This window comes from Hyaena hyaena, unplaced genomic scaffold (assembly GCF_003009895.1).
Source record: "Hyaena hyaena isolate Hyena2069 unplaced genomic scaffold, ASM300989v1 scaffold_66, whole genome shotgun sequence".
NCBI classification, from domain to species: Eukaryota; Metazoa; Chordata; class Mammalia; order Carnivora; family Hyaenidae; genus Hyaena; species Hyaena hyaena.
The window spans coordinates 1,924,282-1,940,988 of NW_024080696.1; the positions used below are offsets into that span (position 1 = coordinate 1,924,282).

At 36.2% G+C, this 16,707-nt stretch overlaps 1 protein-coding gene across 2 annotated transcripts in view; it reads left to right on the forward strand.

Annotated features, from left to right (window-relative positions):
- Positions 1-4,352, forward strand: part of MAP3K7 (mitogen-activated protein kinase kinase kinase 7) — a 75,168-nt gene extending 70,816 nt beyond the window's left edge. For both annotated transcript variants that reach the window (XM_039232174.1, XM_039232175.1), the window contains one exon: positions 1,257-4,352. In XM_039232174.1, coding sequence (XP_039088105.1) covers positions 1,257-1,437 — 181 coding nt within the window. In that variant the 3' untranslated portion in view covers positions 1,438-4,352. The remainder of the gene's footprint in view (positions 1-1,256) is intronic.
- The last annotated feature ends 12,355 nt before the right edge of the window (positions 4,353-16,707 follow it).

Genomic DNA, 16,707 nt, shown 5'->3' on the forward strand with positions numbered 1-16,707 from the left:
ATTTGAAAGAGGAGTTTTGTGCTAGAAAAAATAAATGATGGTTTGAGAGAATATGAAAACTATGATGGTTTTAATCAATTTTAAATATTTTTTTTTAATGTTTATTTGTTTTTGAGAGGTAGACAAAGACATACAAGCAGGGAAGGAGCAGAGAGAGAGGGAGACACAGAATCCAAAGCAGGCTCTAGGCTCTGAGCTGGACAAAAGTTTGACACGGGGCTCAAACCTACAGACCGTGAGATCATGACCTGAGCTGAAGTCGGACATTTAACCAGCTGAGCCCCCCAGGCGCCTCTTAAATACTTCCTTTAAAAATGAGAAGTATTACCAGAAGATCATTGGGAGGCTTTTCATTAATTATTCAGTTATATCCAGCAACTGTGCTGTAGGAGTTAATACTGAACTTCTCCCAAATAAAGGAGACTTTAAAAAGCTTATCAGGCTATAAAAGTCTCTAAGAGTCTTTCCTGAAAGTGTTCTTAAAAGTGATTAACTCATTTAAAAGTGGTACTGTATTGTTCTGTTTTAAAATAAGAAACAGGGGCACCTGGGTGGCTTAGTCGGTTAAGCGTCCGACTTTCCCTTAGGTCATGATCTCGCAGTTCGTGGGTTCGAGCCCCGCGTCGGGCTCTGTGCTGACTGCCAGCTCAGAGCCTGGAGCCTGTTTCAGAGTCTGTGACTCCCTCTCTCTCTGACCCTCCCCTGCTCACGCTGTCTCTCTCTCTCTCCTAAAAATAAATAAAACATAAAAAACTAAAAAAAAAATAAGAAACAGATTTAAGTTGATAGCATCTATTTTAATTAGCTTGCAAATGTTGTATTAGCCCCCCACTTTGCACTGTGGTTAAATAAGACTGACTTCAGACCACGAATAAAAGTTCATGAGTGTAAAATGGAATGTGAGTGGTAAAAGCATAATGTTATTTTCTTGTGGTCACAGCCCTTCCCCATCTTTTTTTCTTCCTACACAAAAGGGATACCAGATAAAATTTTCTGAAACTTTAATTATACCATTTATATGTATTCACTAATGTCTAAGTACAGTTAACTTATTAAAAGAATTATGGTGTTTGTGTGGGTAAACCAGAAGAGTGGATGCTAGTTCCATTCTAGCCTGCAATTACATTTGAGTAGTGTCCCTAACATGCATATTGTCAGAGCCAGAATAAAAGTTCTGACCAGTTGAACTCATCAGTTACTAAAGTATAAATTTTTCTATCATGTATAATATTTTGTTATGTGGCATTTGTTTTTAGGCAAGAACAAGTTGCAGAACTGGACCAGGATGAAAAGGACCAGCAAAATACATCTCGTCTGGTACAGGAACATAAAAAGCTTTTAGATGAAAACAAAAGCCTTTCTACTTACTACCAGCAATGCAAAAAGCAACTAGAGGTCATCAGAAGCCAGCAGCAAAAACGACAAGGCACTTCATGATTCTCTGGGACCTTCAAATTTTAAAATATGCAAAGAAAGACTTTTTTTTTTTAAGGAAAGAAAAGCCCTTCTAATGACAGTTCATGAGTGTTAGCTTTGGGACATGTTCTGAATGCCAACTGCCTATATTTGCTGCATTTTGTTTCATCGTTTATTTTCTTTTTCTCATGGTGGACATGCAATTCAACTGTCTCCTTGCATAACATGGGGGCATCTGTGACTTGAATAAGCAGCAGTTCTCAACTTCAAAACAGATGCAGTGAACCATGGCTGTATATGCATGCTCATTGTGTGAAGGCTAGCGTAACAAAACGGGGCATCAAACTAGCTGCTATGTGCAAACATCGCCTTTTTTCGAGGTGGAACCTCAAGAATGATTTTGTTCTTGTATCTCATCTCAAAAAACAAATTTTTTTTTTTTTCCAAAAGGTGGTATATACCAAGTTAAAGACAGGGTATTAGAAATCTAGAATAATTGGTGGTACATTATAGAAATGCAGAACCTTTAGAGATAGTTCCAAAGTGAGGGCTCTGATGCCAGCATCCTTCAATCAGTACTGAACTTAGTTCCATCCATAAAATATTTAAAGGTAAGTGGCGGCTGCTGTATTTAATAAAAGCATATTTCATTGGACTGAAATTTGACTATGATACATTGAACAAAATAGAACCCTTTTTTTTTTTTAAGATATAAAGATTTTTAATTCTGTGATTGTGTGTATGTGTGTTGAAACTGTAAAGATTTTATGACTCTAATATTAATATCTCTTAAATGAAATTAAAAGGTAAATGAACATGATCCAGCTTAAATGATCATTCCTTCCTGCAATGATTATTGAATTGTTGTAGTGTATATTTGAAAAACTGAAGAGAAATGATGGAGAATGAAAATAATTGCTCTAGCTAAAAGGCTTGGGCTTAGATTCATGGTACCAAAAGAGTAAACAATTAAAAATAAACTCGCAAATCAGAAGAAGTTAGTAAGGAAGTTAAAGAAGTAAATATAAATTCATCAGCTGTACTATTTATCAACATTGGAATAATTGATTTTCCTTGCAAGCCCATTCTAGAATGCCTGCTGCCTTTCAACACTTTTAAGGGAATTTCAACACTTATAAAGAGAAAATTTATATTGTTAACAATAACTTTGCTACCATAAACTTTGAAAATAAAAGTAATAAAAAAAACTTCATTGAAATAATAGACTATATAAGCTCTATTTTTTCAGTTGGTGTTAAAAGTAAATCACATTTTGATACCAGTACAAGGTGTCTTTTAAGTAAGGATGTCATCAACCTCATTTTTATAGCAATGTTTTATGAAGAGACAATTAAAAATGAAAGCATAATTGCTGTGATTATTAGAATTATATCATGATTGTATTGTAGTTTTGCTCTGTTTCAGATAAGCAAGTTGATCTAAGAAGTTATCAAAACTATTCTTAAAAAATGCTAAAGCAGGTAACTTTTTCTTCTGTTATTTTTTTTTCCTCCTCCCACTGAGTTTTATAATGTATTCCTGTGTATACAAGCAATAAAGGTAAAAGACAGTTTGTACTAAACTGTGTCATTTTTAGCTTCCTCAAACTCTATTATTAGAAAGTTTCCAGTAAATAAATGTCTAGCATTACTTGATTTAAATAAAAGAAAGGTTATTATTCCCAAATAATTTGATTACGTAGCTGAAAGTGATACTGGTCGCAACACATTAATAGTAAAATCAAATTGGCACAGAAAATAACTGTAGGCTAAGAAAAAGTAGAACTCCTAACATTGTTATGCTTGTTATGTACATGTGTCACTTCACCAAGAGGGACCTAGTCAGTGTTTAGAGACTTTTCTGATTCTATCAGAGCACAAGACATTCAAGTGTGGATGCTAATGCTTGACTTTTCCAGTAGGATTTAGCATTATGGATTTCAGATTTTATTTCTAGGCATTAATGTGTTTTTACTATATATCATTATACTTAAAGGGAAAATTTATTATTGTTACATGTAATCACTTCATAAAAGTCTCAAATAGGAAGACAGAAGAAAATAGTAGTTTTAAGTCACGGTGCCAGGTGCAAAAACAGGCTCTTGAACACTTGCTTGTTTGTTTACAGTAAGTTCCTGGGGGTTCTCACACAGTGATTGTCCTGGACGCTGAGTGCAGCTCAGCCTAGGTGGTTTTTAAGTAGTTCTGTTGCAAAGCTCATACTTTTTAAGTCCTGATTATCCTTGATGGGAGAAAAGTACAGCAGGGATAATTAAAATCCACAGCTAGTTTTATCAGCATCCTCACCCATTAAACCTCCAAACAGAGTCTAGTAAGGAGCCACAATTTTTATAGATTCTGATTTTACCTTTTACTCTAGCCCTCATTTTGGGTGGAAATAGCAAACAGACAAGCAAGTGGCTAAAAGGCCACCCCTTTAAGAAACTCCGAACAATCCCTAATTACATTTGATTCTCTAGGAAAAGAAAACAAGTCTAGAGAGAAATAAATACTCCTCAGCAGTAAAAGTAACTTTTCTGAGTTAAATGAAAATCAGTTAAGACTTGACTTTATAGCAACACCGCATATTGAAGAGACTTGTTTAACTAAAAGTTGTTTACAAATGTTTGGCTCTTTTTGCTAAAGCATTTTAGAATATTTATTGTCTTTTTTTCTCCAAGTTTCTTTTATGTTCCTAGTTTCAGCTCCAGCCTCTAGCCAGAGATCATAGGCTTTGCCTATGAAACTTTCCTTTCTGTTAAGTGTGTGGTTTTCAGCAGTCAACTCCTCTTCTAATGGTAGGAAGCTCCCCTTCTGTCATTCAGAACATTTTATGTAAAACAATGTAATGCAGAAATCCTTGTGCATACTGTATAATTGAAGGAAGCTTTTTAGATATATTTTTGTTTGTAATAAAATTCAGATTGTTATTCTAAACTCGTTTATAAAAATGGTTAATGATTTATATCAGCAAATGAGCTGTGAGGGGTTCTGCCCTGGCCTTATGTTCACCTTACACAAAATCAAATAAAAACTGAAAAGTGAGTATTCTTACAGTACTCAACACTGTTGTAACATAATAATGATTCTTGAGAGGCTAGGTGATTGGCCAGTTAACATATCTATCTAATCATTCAGAGTTTTTGTTAAGTGGGTGCTCTTCACAATTTCATTAAGTCATCATTTATATGAAGTACAACATGGTATATACATCACTGAGTCATTCTTCTCATCAGGAAACTGGTTTCCTGCAGTATATCTAAGTTATATTAAGCATTTCATTGCATTATCTACCTACTAGTCCCCCAACCAACACCTATGTGCACACCTACACATTGTTATAAACTCGATCTTCATTTCAGCAAATCGGCTCATTCATTCACTCAATTCTTTAACAAATATTTATTGAGCATGTATTATAAGTGAAGCCCATATGGCTAATGCCAAGTTACATGTTCTCTTTAGTCACATGGTAGTTAGATTGTCTTCCCATTTCACAGATGGAAAAATAGGCTCCTAAAGGTTAAGACTTGTCCCTGAGTCTGCTTTTCCCCCATCAGCTGTTTTAGGCAGAATGCAAGAGGACTCTGTGGCCACTATAAACCCGTGATGTGAAGAAGAGCATGGGAAAATTTTTAAATTGAATAGCAAATAGTCAGTGGGGGGGGTGGGGGTTGTTAATATGAGGTAACTTGCAGGCACAATGGCTTTGTGACCACTCTACAGATCAAAACAAAACCACTTTTATCTATTTATTTTTAAGTTTATTGATTTACTTTGAGAGAGCCCCAGCAGGGGAGGGACAGAGAAAGGGAAGGAGAATCCCAAGCGGGTTCTGCACTATGAGTGCAGAACCCGGCACGGGGCTCAATCCCACAAACCGTGAGATCATAACCTGAGCCGAAACCAACAGCCAGACGCTTTCCAGACTGAGCCACCCAGGTGCCTCAAGCCAACACTTTTAAACCCAAGTCTGTGCTCTAAACCACTTTGCCATAATTTAAAACTTGCTGAGTGCTTCAGTTTTCACATGATTTATTCAATGTGGAGGGGTGTCCTTACTCTTCGCTATCTTTAGCTGAAAGATGTGCTAAAAATAGAAATACAAATAATGATAGTGTGAGGCTTGGTCTAGAAAGACTTGTTCTCCGCTCTCAGGAAAGGCTTAATCCAGACTTTTCCATTTTAGATTTGTTTTGTATTTTTGTTTTTACCTCTCTGTTCTTTGTTTTTTAATTATTATTAGATAATAATTTTTAATTATTTAATATTATTAGATATAATATTTATACGCGAAACTGTACCCATTTAATGAGTGCAGTTTACTGAATTTTGACATGTGTGTACACTTGGGAGGCCATCCAACAAGCAAGATACAGAACATTTCCTTCCCGCCTCCCAAGAGTCTCCCATGCCCTTTGCAGCACTTCCCTGCCTCCACTCTAGGCCCCAGACCCTGATGTGCTTTCTAACAATATAAATTTGTTGGCATTCTATAGTTAGATGAATGAAATCATCCAATATGTATTCTTTTTAAGCTTTTTTTCTTCTCTTGAATAGTTGTTTTAATTCCTTTGACAGGAAATATTAATTAAACCATTTTTAGTAATACTTGGAAACCTTTCAGCATCAGTCTTCAAGAAAAAAACATAGGTTTTAAGAGGCTATAGATGTGTGCATGTAGCCAGCTTGATTGTGCATCGTTATGTTCTGAAACATTTAAGACCGCTTTATTTTTATGTTTTTATGGAACCTTATTACTTTGCTTATAAAATTCCTTGCATTGTTTCTTCAAGTAAGCCTGTTTATCTCTGTCTTGGGTGTTAGCAGCACAACACGAACATGGACAGAAGTACATTAGTAGGTTCATGGTAGTTTTCAGCAAATAATGGTGGGTCAGTGTCACTTTTAAAAAATCCTGCATTTCATTTTTCTTTAGATTGCAGCTGCTTTTTTGCTTGCTCAAAAACCTGGGAGACAGTATTCTGGGAACCGGTATTCTAACTAACAAAACAGTCTTCTGTGAAAAGTATTTGATAGGGATCTTTCCTACAGATGCTCTCCGTGGTCCTGCGTACTATAGTGGTGCCCATGGGAATCACTAAGATTACGTTGGTAGATCATATACTGCTTACTGCCGGGACCTGTATTTCTTTTCCATCAGTAATGAGTAAGTGCTCTGAGTTTCTCATTCCTACTGCTATGAGGTCCCACCAAAACTGAGTTTGTTGAAATGACGTGCCCTTGGATGTCAGTTTTTTCATCGAAGTCATTTCCCAGTCATGAAATGCAATTTTTTGGTCCTGTAATTTAATGGTTGGTGATATCTTATAGATGCCACATGACATCACAATAATTGCTTTGCATACACCAGGAATCTTCTGAAAAGCAAAATTCATTTGCAGAATGCAGTTGCTTCTCAGACTTATTATCTGTTTCTCTTTGTAGAATGTCTTTAGTTAATAATGGAACGACTACATTAATCATTGGTAAATTTACTAAGTTCAAATTAGAGAATGAAGAAACCTAAAAATGGGTATAACTTTTTTGTGGTTGAAGAAAAAAATGCTGATATTCCCTCACAGACCTTTTTGACTTTTAATCCACTTCCTGCAAAGATACTTACCTAATAATCCATATGTCATGAGCACATTACTTGCAAAAATCAATACCACTTGTTTCTTTTGCATGTACCATGAGAACCTTTTAACAGATATCATTTCTTTAAGGATTCTAAACATGTCTTTATTCTCTAAACTACATATGAAATTTATAATTTATATGCTCACAAACAATTTATTTCAGTACAGTAGAACTATTATATATTAGTGCATTGCTGGACAGCAGTCTTCAAAATTCATACTAAAACTCATATCTGACTACATAATTCTGTCTTCCCATTCATGATTCCACATCTTATGTATAGGAGACTTGAGGAATTTGTACAGATTTCCTAGACCTAGGCTAAATATTTCTTCCCTTTTCACTTTTTTTTCCAGCCATATCAAAAAGTTCCCATCTTGGTGGTCCATATAGCCTATGATTCATAACATAAATTTGGCTGCTGCCCAGAATAATGACTTCACAAGACAGCAGTTTTTTCTTTCTCACAGAAAAAAATCTAAAGTAATATGATAGTTTTGCTCATCTGCATCCTGGCTGAAGAGGAGAGGGAAAGGGCAAGAGCAGCAAAAGTGCAGGTCATTTATGGTCGCATCCGTTTGCCAGAATTTAATCATACACGTTAACCCTACCCGCAGTGAGGCCTGAAATGTCTGTATGAATGGGCAGCCATGTACCTAACTGGAAGGAGGGATTCAGTTACAAAAGAAGGTTCAAAAAGATTTAGAAGACAGTGAGTAGCCTTCTCCACACTCTTGGAAAGGAAAATAGACCACTGCTTCCTCCATTTTCTCTTCCTGCTTTCCATAATAAAAATGGAAATAGGAAAAGCTGGCCCCTCACAAGAATGGACATTAGTTGCAAGATCCAGTCAATATGGTATATAATACTTAAAGATTTCCCTGAATTTACAGTTGATGTAGCTTAGAAAAATAAAACTTCAAAATGTGAAGTTAGAGCACTTTAGCTGGAATACTGATTGGAAATCAGACTTAAAGAATTCAGATATTCAGTAAGAACAATCCACCTTAGAGTAGAAACTTTGTATCTCAAATGAAAGAATTAATAGAAACTTTGGTAGAACAAATTATAATGAGAATACAAAATTAGCCATATTATGAGCCATATTATGGAGATACCATGAAGAAACAAAGAAACTAACATTTACTAAGTGTATACTATGTTTTAGGCATTTTGTAAATGTCACTCTTGCTTTAGGAAAACTGATGAACAGAGATGTTTGAAAACTTGCCCAGGTAGTAAATGATGGACTGCAGTTCAAACCCAGGTCTTAGTTTCAAGGCTCACAAAAATCTCATTTTAATTAGTTTAGAACTTGGAATACATTTTCTTATAGACTTAATAAAAGGGAGGAGAAGTAGGTTCCTAAGCATATTTATAAAAGTCTGATCTTTAATGGAAATGAAATCATAATGCCATTAAATGGAATAATTCCAACAAAGACTATGAGAAAAAATAGAAAAGTGACATGGTATTTGTCTACAGGTATTGACATTGTAATTTTTTTTTCTTTTTAAGGATTATTTACCTTTTTATTGTTTTCTGCATAGTAAAAGTTAAAACAAGGAGGACAAAGCCTTACACAAACCATGTTTCTTTGGCAGGAACACAGGGTCCTTTGCCATGGGCACAACCATTGGAGCCCTTGCATGATTCCTACAGGGGCAGGAACTTCCCTTCCCACTACTGGCCCCAACCTGGATCCCTGCAGGTAGGGGTGGACCCGAAGGGAGGGGATTCCTAAGGTTCTCCCATGGATGTGGTGAAGACAAAGCATAGTCTCAACAAGAGGAGTGTAAAATAAATAATAAATCAGGACCTTAGTGGCTTTAAAGTTGTTTTATTATTATTCTTATTATTATTATTATTTTGTTATTAATGCATATTCTAGGGCCCCCAGCCTCTGAAATTCTGCTTCACAATGACAGGGTAAACTTTTTTTATCCACTTCCTGAAGTGATTCTGTTAAACCAACAGATTTGAGAATTACTTATACCATAGAGTAGATAGAAGGGGTATTGCCATTGTAAACTTTCTAGATTTTAACCCATGTAGTGTGACAGCTGAAGGGAGGAGTGTGATATTGTAATTTATAATAAATTCTGTATTTGGTCTTCTTCCCTGTTCCTGGCACACATCACCTAAAACCTTGGAAATTTCTTAAGTGGTGAGAACCATAAAGATATTTTGTTATTGTAATGAGGCACTTTTTGGGAAAGCCCCTAGGTGAGAATGGGAGCTACTTGCGGGGCGGGGCGGGGGGGGGGGGGGGGGGGGGGGGGGGGGGGGGGGGGGGGGGGGGGGGGGGGGGGGGGGGGGGGGGGGGGGAGTCAACTACACAGTTAGAAGGTGAGAACTCTCAGCCCCACCCAACCAACCCTCACTGAAGAGAATTTCAGGTATGGAATTTAATCACCAAAAGCCAGTGATTTGATTGGTCATGCCTGTATAATGGAATCCCCATAAAAATTCCAAAAGAACAGGGTTCAGAAAGTTCCTTGGTTGGTAAACAGGTGGGGTGGGGGAGGGGGGAGTGCACAAAGAAGTCATGGAAGCCCTACACCATTTCCAGATACCTCGCCCTGTGCTTCTCTTCCATCTGGCTGTTCTTGGATTATATCCTTTTATAACAGACTGGTGATCTAAGAAGTAAAATGTTTCTCTAAGTTCTGTGTGCTCCCCTGGTATCTGAATCAAATCCAGGGAAAAGATTGTTAGAACCTCTGATCTATTACAGCTAGTCAGTCAGAAACACAGGTGACAACCTGGACTTGGAGCTGGTGCCTGAAATGGGAGTGGAGGGCAGTCTTAAAGGACTGAACCCTTAACCTGTGGAATCTCATACTATTTCTTGAGTAGATAGCATCACAATTGAGTTGAATTGTAGGATACCTGGCTGGTGTCATTGTTTGGTGTGAGGGGAAACACCCACACATTATAATTGGACTCACAATCATAAATGAATCAGTGAAAGATAAAATGTGCCATATCCCTGAGATTCACAAGAAATAGCTGCCTGGAGGTAAGGATAAGATTAGGAAAGATGTAGAGATAGAGCTTCAAAAACTACAGAAGGGCAACTCAGAATGTCTTTAGGTAAAAGGAGCTGGGGTGGTGGGGGGAAACTTTTTCTATGTAAGGAGGGATACCTGAACATCAGAAATTCAAGAAGTTTTGAATATATGAACTTTGTCTTTTCCGCCACTCCATTCTCTATAGAGGAAGCATAAAAGTAAAGGTGAAATCAGAAATTATTTTAGAGGTATACTGTTATACAAATATGTTTATCACAGCATTGAGTTTTTAAAAAGCAACCTAAGTTGGGGCGCCTGGGTGGCTTAGTCGGTTAAGCGTCTGACTTTCGCTTAGGTCACGATCTCGCGGTTCGTGGGTTCGAGCCCCGCGTCGGGCTCTGTGCTGACTGCCAGCTCAGAACCTGGAGCCTGTTTCAGTCTGTGACTCCCTNCTCTGTGCTGACTGCCAGCTCAGAACCTGGAGCCTGTTTCAGTCTGTGACTCCCTCTCTCTCTGACCCTCCCCTGCTCATGCTGTCTCTCTCTCTCTCTCTCCTCTAGAAATAAATAAAACATTAAAAAAAATAAAAAAAAAAGCAACCTAAGGGGCCCTGTGTGGCTCAGTCAGCTAAGCATCCGACTTTGACTCAGGTCATGATCTCACGGTTCGTGGGTTTGAGCCCCACGAAGGTCTCTGTGCCGACAGCTCGGAGCCTGGAGCCTGCTTTGGATTCTGTGTCTCTTGCTGTCTCTGCCCCTTCCCTGCTCATGCTCATGCTCTGTCTCTCTCTTTCTTTCAAAAATAAACATTAATTTTTTGTAATATTTGAAAAGCAACCTAAATAGCCATTAATCAGTGTTAAGTAAACTGTAGTACATCTGTACCATGTGATACTATATGTCTGTTAAAAAGTATTGTGAAACTGAATAAAGGAAACCTCATGTAAAATGGAATTGGGAGGGGCATATGACTGAGTCGGTGGAGCATGGGACTCTAGATCTTGGGGTTGTGAGTTCAAGCCCCACATTGGGTGTAGAGATTACTTAAATATAAAATATTTTTAAAATAAAATAAAATGGAGTTGGGAAGCCAGCAAAGGGAGTTCTTATGTCCTGCCACTCATCATCAATTGCAGACCCCAAAAGGAAGAGACATACCTTGCATTCCCCTCACAACCCTGAACTCTCACTTTCTTCCAGTAGACTTTGGTTCAAAACAACCCCTCCCAACTTACTTCTTTTCTCTATGAAGTATAATTCCTCTCCTTTAATCTGACTTGTTTATGGTTTGCCATAGCTTACATGACCCAAATTGCAATTCCTCTACTATTCCCAAATCCATTTTGCTGGTAAAAGAAATGACTGTTGTAAGGTTGAGAGTATAATATAGTTTACAATTGTATATAAATCTGCCCAAATTGAGTGCTTCAAAATATTAAAAGATTGGCACATGAAGAAGTAGTATTTATAACAAAAATGTAACATTTTAAAAAATTCATCAGTGCAACTCATTATATAAATAATTTAAAGGAACTGTACAGTTCTATCAATAGATACCTAAAGGATATTTGATAATATTTACAAATAGAAGGATTAAAATGGGATTTCCCAAACTTGATAAAGATCACTTCTGTAAATCAACAGCATATTAAATTACCGTCATTTTAATTGAATCAGAAACATTGTAATAAAAATCTGAAACAAAGCAAAGATGCACTGTCATTTAAGTTTTAGCTCATGAAAAGACCCCAAAATAGAATAATTAGTATAATCACTAGAAAATAAGATTACTTGCAGAATGTAAAATTATGTAGAAAGCCTACAAAACTCTAATTTGATAGATGGACTGTATCTGATAAGTTTTTCTCTAAATAACAAGCAGAAGTAGAAATGAGATTTTCCGTTACACCTACTGACAGTGGCAATACTATAAAATACCAATAAAAACAGTTAAAGGAAATAGAAAGGGCTGATGAACACTATAGCCTCAATAATATAAAACAAGACACGAACTTAGCATTTTTCCTAAATGAGAAAACAATATCATAAGGGCACCTGGGTGGCTCAGTCAGTTGAGCTTCGGACTCTTGATTTCAGCTCAGGTCGTGATCCCAGGATTGTGATGGGATCAAGCCTCAAGTCAGGCTCTGTGCTCAGCATGGAGCCTGCTTGAGGATTCTCTCTCACCCTCTGCCCCTCTACCCCATAAGTGCACTCCATCTCTAAAATTAATTTTTTTAAAAATTATTACATAGCCAAATGTACATATAGGTTATTTAATGTAATTTTAGTCAGAAATCCAGTGGAGTTGGGAGTAGGTTTGGTTTGAACTGGACAAAGTGAATTTAAAGTTCTTAGGAAATAAATGCTTAGTAGTTCAGATATAATTTTTATGCAGATTGCACATACTTAGGTGTATGATTTGATAAGTTTTGCAAGATAAATGCATCTGTGAAACCACCACAGTCAAGGTACTGAGAGTCTCCCCAACTCCAGAAGTTTCTTTGTACCCCATGGTTATCTCATTCCTCCACCCACTTTCCCAGGCAACCATTAATCTGCTTTCTATGACTGTAATTACTTGGTATTTTCTAGAATTTGGCTGGCTTTTCACTCAGCATAATGACTTTGATATTCACCTAAGTTGCTGCATATATGAATGTTTTGTTCATTTATTATTTTTCAGCAGGGTTCCATTGTACAGATGCAGCAAATTTTGTTGATGCGCTCAACTACTGATGGATAATTTTCGGTTTCCACATTTTGACTCTTAACAAATAAAGCATCTATGAACATTTGTGTACAAGTCTTCATGTAGACATGTGTTTTCATTTCTTTGGGGTAAATACCTAGAAATGTAACAGCTGAGTTTTATGGTAGGTATATGTTTTAACGTGTTAAGAAACTGCCAAACTTCTGCAAAGTAGCTGTCCAATTTCATGTTTCCACCACAGTACTAGCGCAGTGTTAAGAGTTCCAGTTGCTCTGTGTCCTTATCAACACTTGGTATGATCAGTCTTTTTAATTTTAGCGATTCTAATAGGTGTCTAGTGGTTTCCTCCTGCAGTTTTAATTTGAATATTTCCCTGATGACTAATCTTGGCATGTGCCTAATGGGTTTTCCTATAGTTTATTTTGCATAATGCTGGTTAAAATCCTTTATCCATTTTTTAATTGGGTTGTTCTCGTCTTAATATTGAGTTGTAAGACTTCTGTATACTCTTGTTACAGTTTTTTTGTCTGATATTTGTGCTGTGAATATTTTCTCCTCGCCCATGGTTTGCCTTTTTCATTTCCTTAATCATAATTGTCAAAGAGAAAGGTTTTTAGTGTTTATTATATATTAGAATAGTGTTAATAATATATTAGTTGCAAGTGTACAGTATAATCAACAATTCTATACATTTCTCAGTGCTCATCAAGATAAGTGTACTCCTCATCCCCTTTATCTATTTCACTCATCCTCTCATCTGTCTCCCTTTTGGCAACCAGTTTATTCTCTGCATTTAAAGAGCCTGTTTATTTGTCTCTCTCTTTTTTTTATTTGTTAATTTGTTTTGTTTCTTAAATTCCGTATATGAGTAAAATCATATGGTATTTGTCTTTCTATGACTTATTTCACTTAGCATTATACACTCTAGGTCCATCCATGTTGTTGCAACTGGCAAGTCTTCATTCTTTTTTTTTGGCTAGGTAATATTCCGTGTGTGTGTGTGTGTGTGAGAGAGAGTGAGAGAGAGAGAGAGAGAGAGAGAGATAGGTGAATGGATAAAGATGATCATCTTTGGGGCGCCTGGGTGGCTTAGTCGGTTAAGCGTCCGACTTTCGCTTAGGTCATGATCTCGCGGTTCGTGGGTTCGAGCCTCGCGTCGGGCTCTGTGCTGTCAGCTCAGAGCCTGGAGCCTGTTTCAGCCTGTGACTCCCTCTCTCTCTGACCCTCCCCTGCTCAAGCTGTCTCTCTCTCTCTCTCCTAGAAATAAATAAAACATTAAAAAAAAAAAAGATGATCATCTTTATCCATTTACCTATCAGTAGACACTTAGGTTGCTCCCATATCTTGGTTATTATAAATAATGCTACAATAAACATGTGTGCACATATCTCTTTGAATTTATGTTTTCATTTTCTCTGGGTAAGTACCCAGTAGCAGAATTACTGAATCATAGGATAATTCTATTTTTCATTTTTTGAGAAAACTCTATACTGTTTTCCACAGTAGCTGTATCAGCTCGCATCCTTGCCAACACTTATTATTTCTTGTGTTTTTATTTTAGCCATTCTGACAGGTGTAAAGTGATATCTCACTGTAGTTTTAATTTACATTTCCCTGATCATTAGTCATGTTGAGCATCTTTTCATGTGTTTGTTGGCCATCTGTATGTCTTCTTTGGAAAAAATATCTGTTCAGGTCCTCTGCCCATTTTTAATTTGATTATTTAAGGGGTTTTTTGGTGTTGTATAAGTTATTTATATGTTGGATACTAACCCCTTATCAGATGTATTATATGCTAATATCTCCCATTCAGTAGGTTGCTGTTTTATATTGTTGATAGTTTCTTTCACTTTGCAGAAGCTTTCTATTTTGGTGTAGTTCTAGTAGTCTAATTTTGCTTTTGTTTCCCTTGCCAGAGGAGACCTATGTAGAGAAATGTTTCTAAAGCTGATGTCAAAGAAATTACTACTTGTTTTCTTTTAAGAATTTTATAGTTTCAGATCTCACATTTAGGTCTTTAATCCATTTCAAGTTTATTTTTACATATGGTGTAAGAAAGTGGTCCAGTTTCTTTTCTTTTCTTTTTTTTTTGTATGTAGATGTCCAGTTTTCCCATCACCATTTGTTGAAGAGACTTTTTTCATTTTTCCCATTGTATATCTTGCCTTCTTTGTCATAGATTAATTAACCATAAAAGGATGGGTTTATTTCTGGGCTTTGTATTCTGTTCCATTGACCTATGTGTCTCTTTCTATGTTTTGATCACTACACCTTTATAGTATATCTTAAAAATTGGGGACTGTAGTACTTCCAGCTTTGTTCTTCGTTTTGAAGATTGTTCTGGCTGTTCGATGTCTTAATTTTGATGAAGTTTATTAATTTTTTTATTTTATGTTTCATACTCTGTGTTCTGAAAAATCTAAAAGGGAGTGCCTGGGTGGCTCAGTCAGTTAAACATCTGACTCTTGATCTCAACTCAGGTTTTGATCTCAGGGTCATAAGCTCAAGCCCCACATTAGGTTCCACACTGAGCATAAAGCCTACTTAAATAAAGTAAAATAAAGTATCTTTAAAAAAAAGATTTTTCTTCCTGTATTGCTTTAGATGTTTCCCAGTTTTAGCTTTTACATTAGGTCTGTGATCCATTTTGACTATTGTGTAATAAGAATCAATGTTTGCTTTTTTCCTATACAGCTATCCAGTTGTATTTCAGCCTTGTTCTTTGAAAAGATTTTTCTTCCCCCATTGAATCACCTTAAGTAAGCACCTTTGTTGAAATCAACTGACCATATATAAGTGACTCTATTGGTGGTCACTATTCCTTTCCATTGATTTATATCAAATTGTAGCCTTATACTTATAGCAAGTCTTAAAATCATCAAGGTTAGTCCTTTAACTTTGTTCTTTATTAAAATTAAGGCTTTAGGAATTTTCATATAAATTATAGTATCAACTAATTAGTTACTACCAAAAAAAAAAAAATTAGCTTATTGGACTTCTGATTGAGATTGCCTTGAATATATAGACCAAGTTTGGGAGAGTTGACATCCTAACAACATTGAATTTTCCAATCTCTGAACATGGTGATTTTCTCTATTTATTTAGACCTTTTCTAATTTGTCTAGGCAGTGTTTTATAGTTTTTAGTGTAGAGATCTTGGACATGTAGTCTGATAGCTTTTATGAAAAGTAAAGCCATATTCTTGGATAGAACATTCCCATTTTGAGAAATATACAGGATTAAGAACACCTGTATATAAGATTATAAATACCAGGAAGTTACTTGAAATACAATATAATGACCAAATATATTTAATTAAAAAAAAACTTTAAACCTCAAAAATGCCTATTAAAAGGGAAAATATTAAGTTATGGTAAATTATGTAGTTTTTTTAAAAAAGACTGTGTTAAGTATATATGTCCATGACCTATTGCTGCATGAAAATAAGACATTAAAAAAACAGATATATGATGCTGTTTTGGTCACACACAAAAAAATTAAAGCGAAACAAAAAGCCTGCATATATAATGCGACATGCATACAAATACTGAAAACAGTAGGGAAGAATACTCTTAACAAGTAATGATCCCAGAAAAGGTAGATGACAGTGGACAGATTATTACCTTTTTTATGTAATTGTGAGTTGTTTCAACATGTTTAATGAGAATATATAACTTTGTAATTTAAAGATCTAAGCAAGTTTGATGAAGGAGGAGACAGAAGGGACAGGACAGTGAGAGGTCATCCGTTAAAAGGTGCCGTGGTCTGTGGAAATACTGCTTGCTGTTGGAGGGTGGGAATTATATTTGGCTTGCAGATCTGTATTTTTTTAATGTTTATTTATTTATTTTGAGAGACAGAGAATCCCAAGCCAGGCTCTGCATTGTCAGCACAGAGCCTGACATGGGGCTTAAACTCATAAA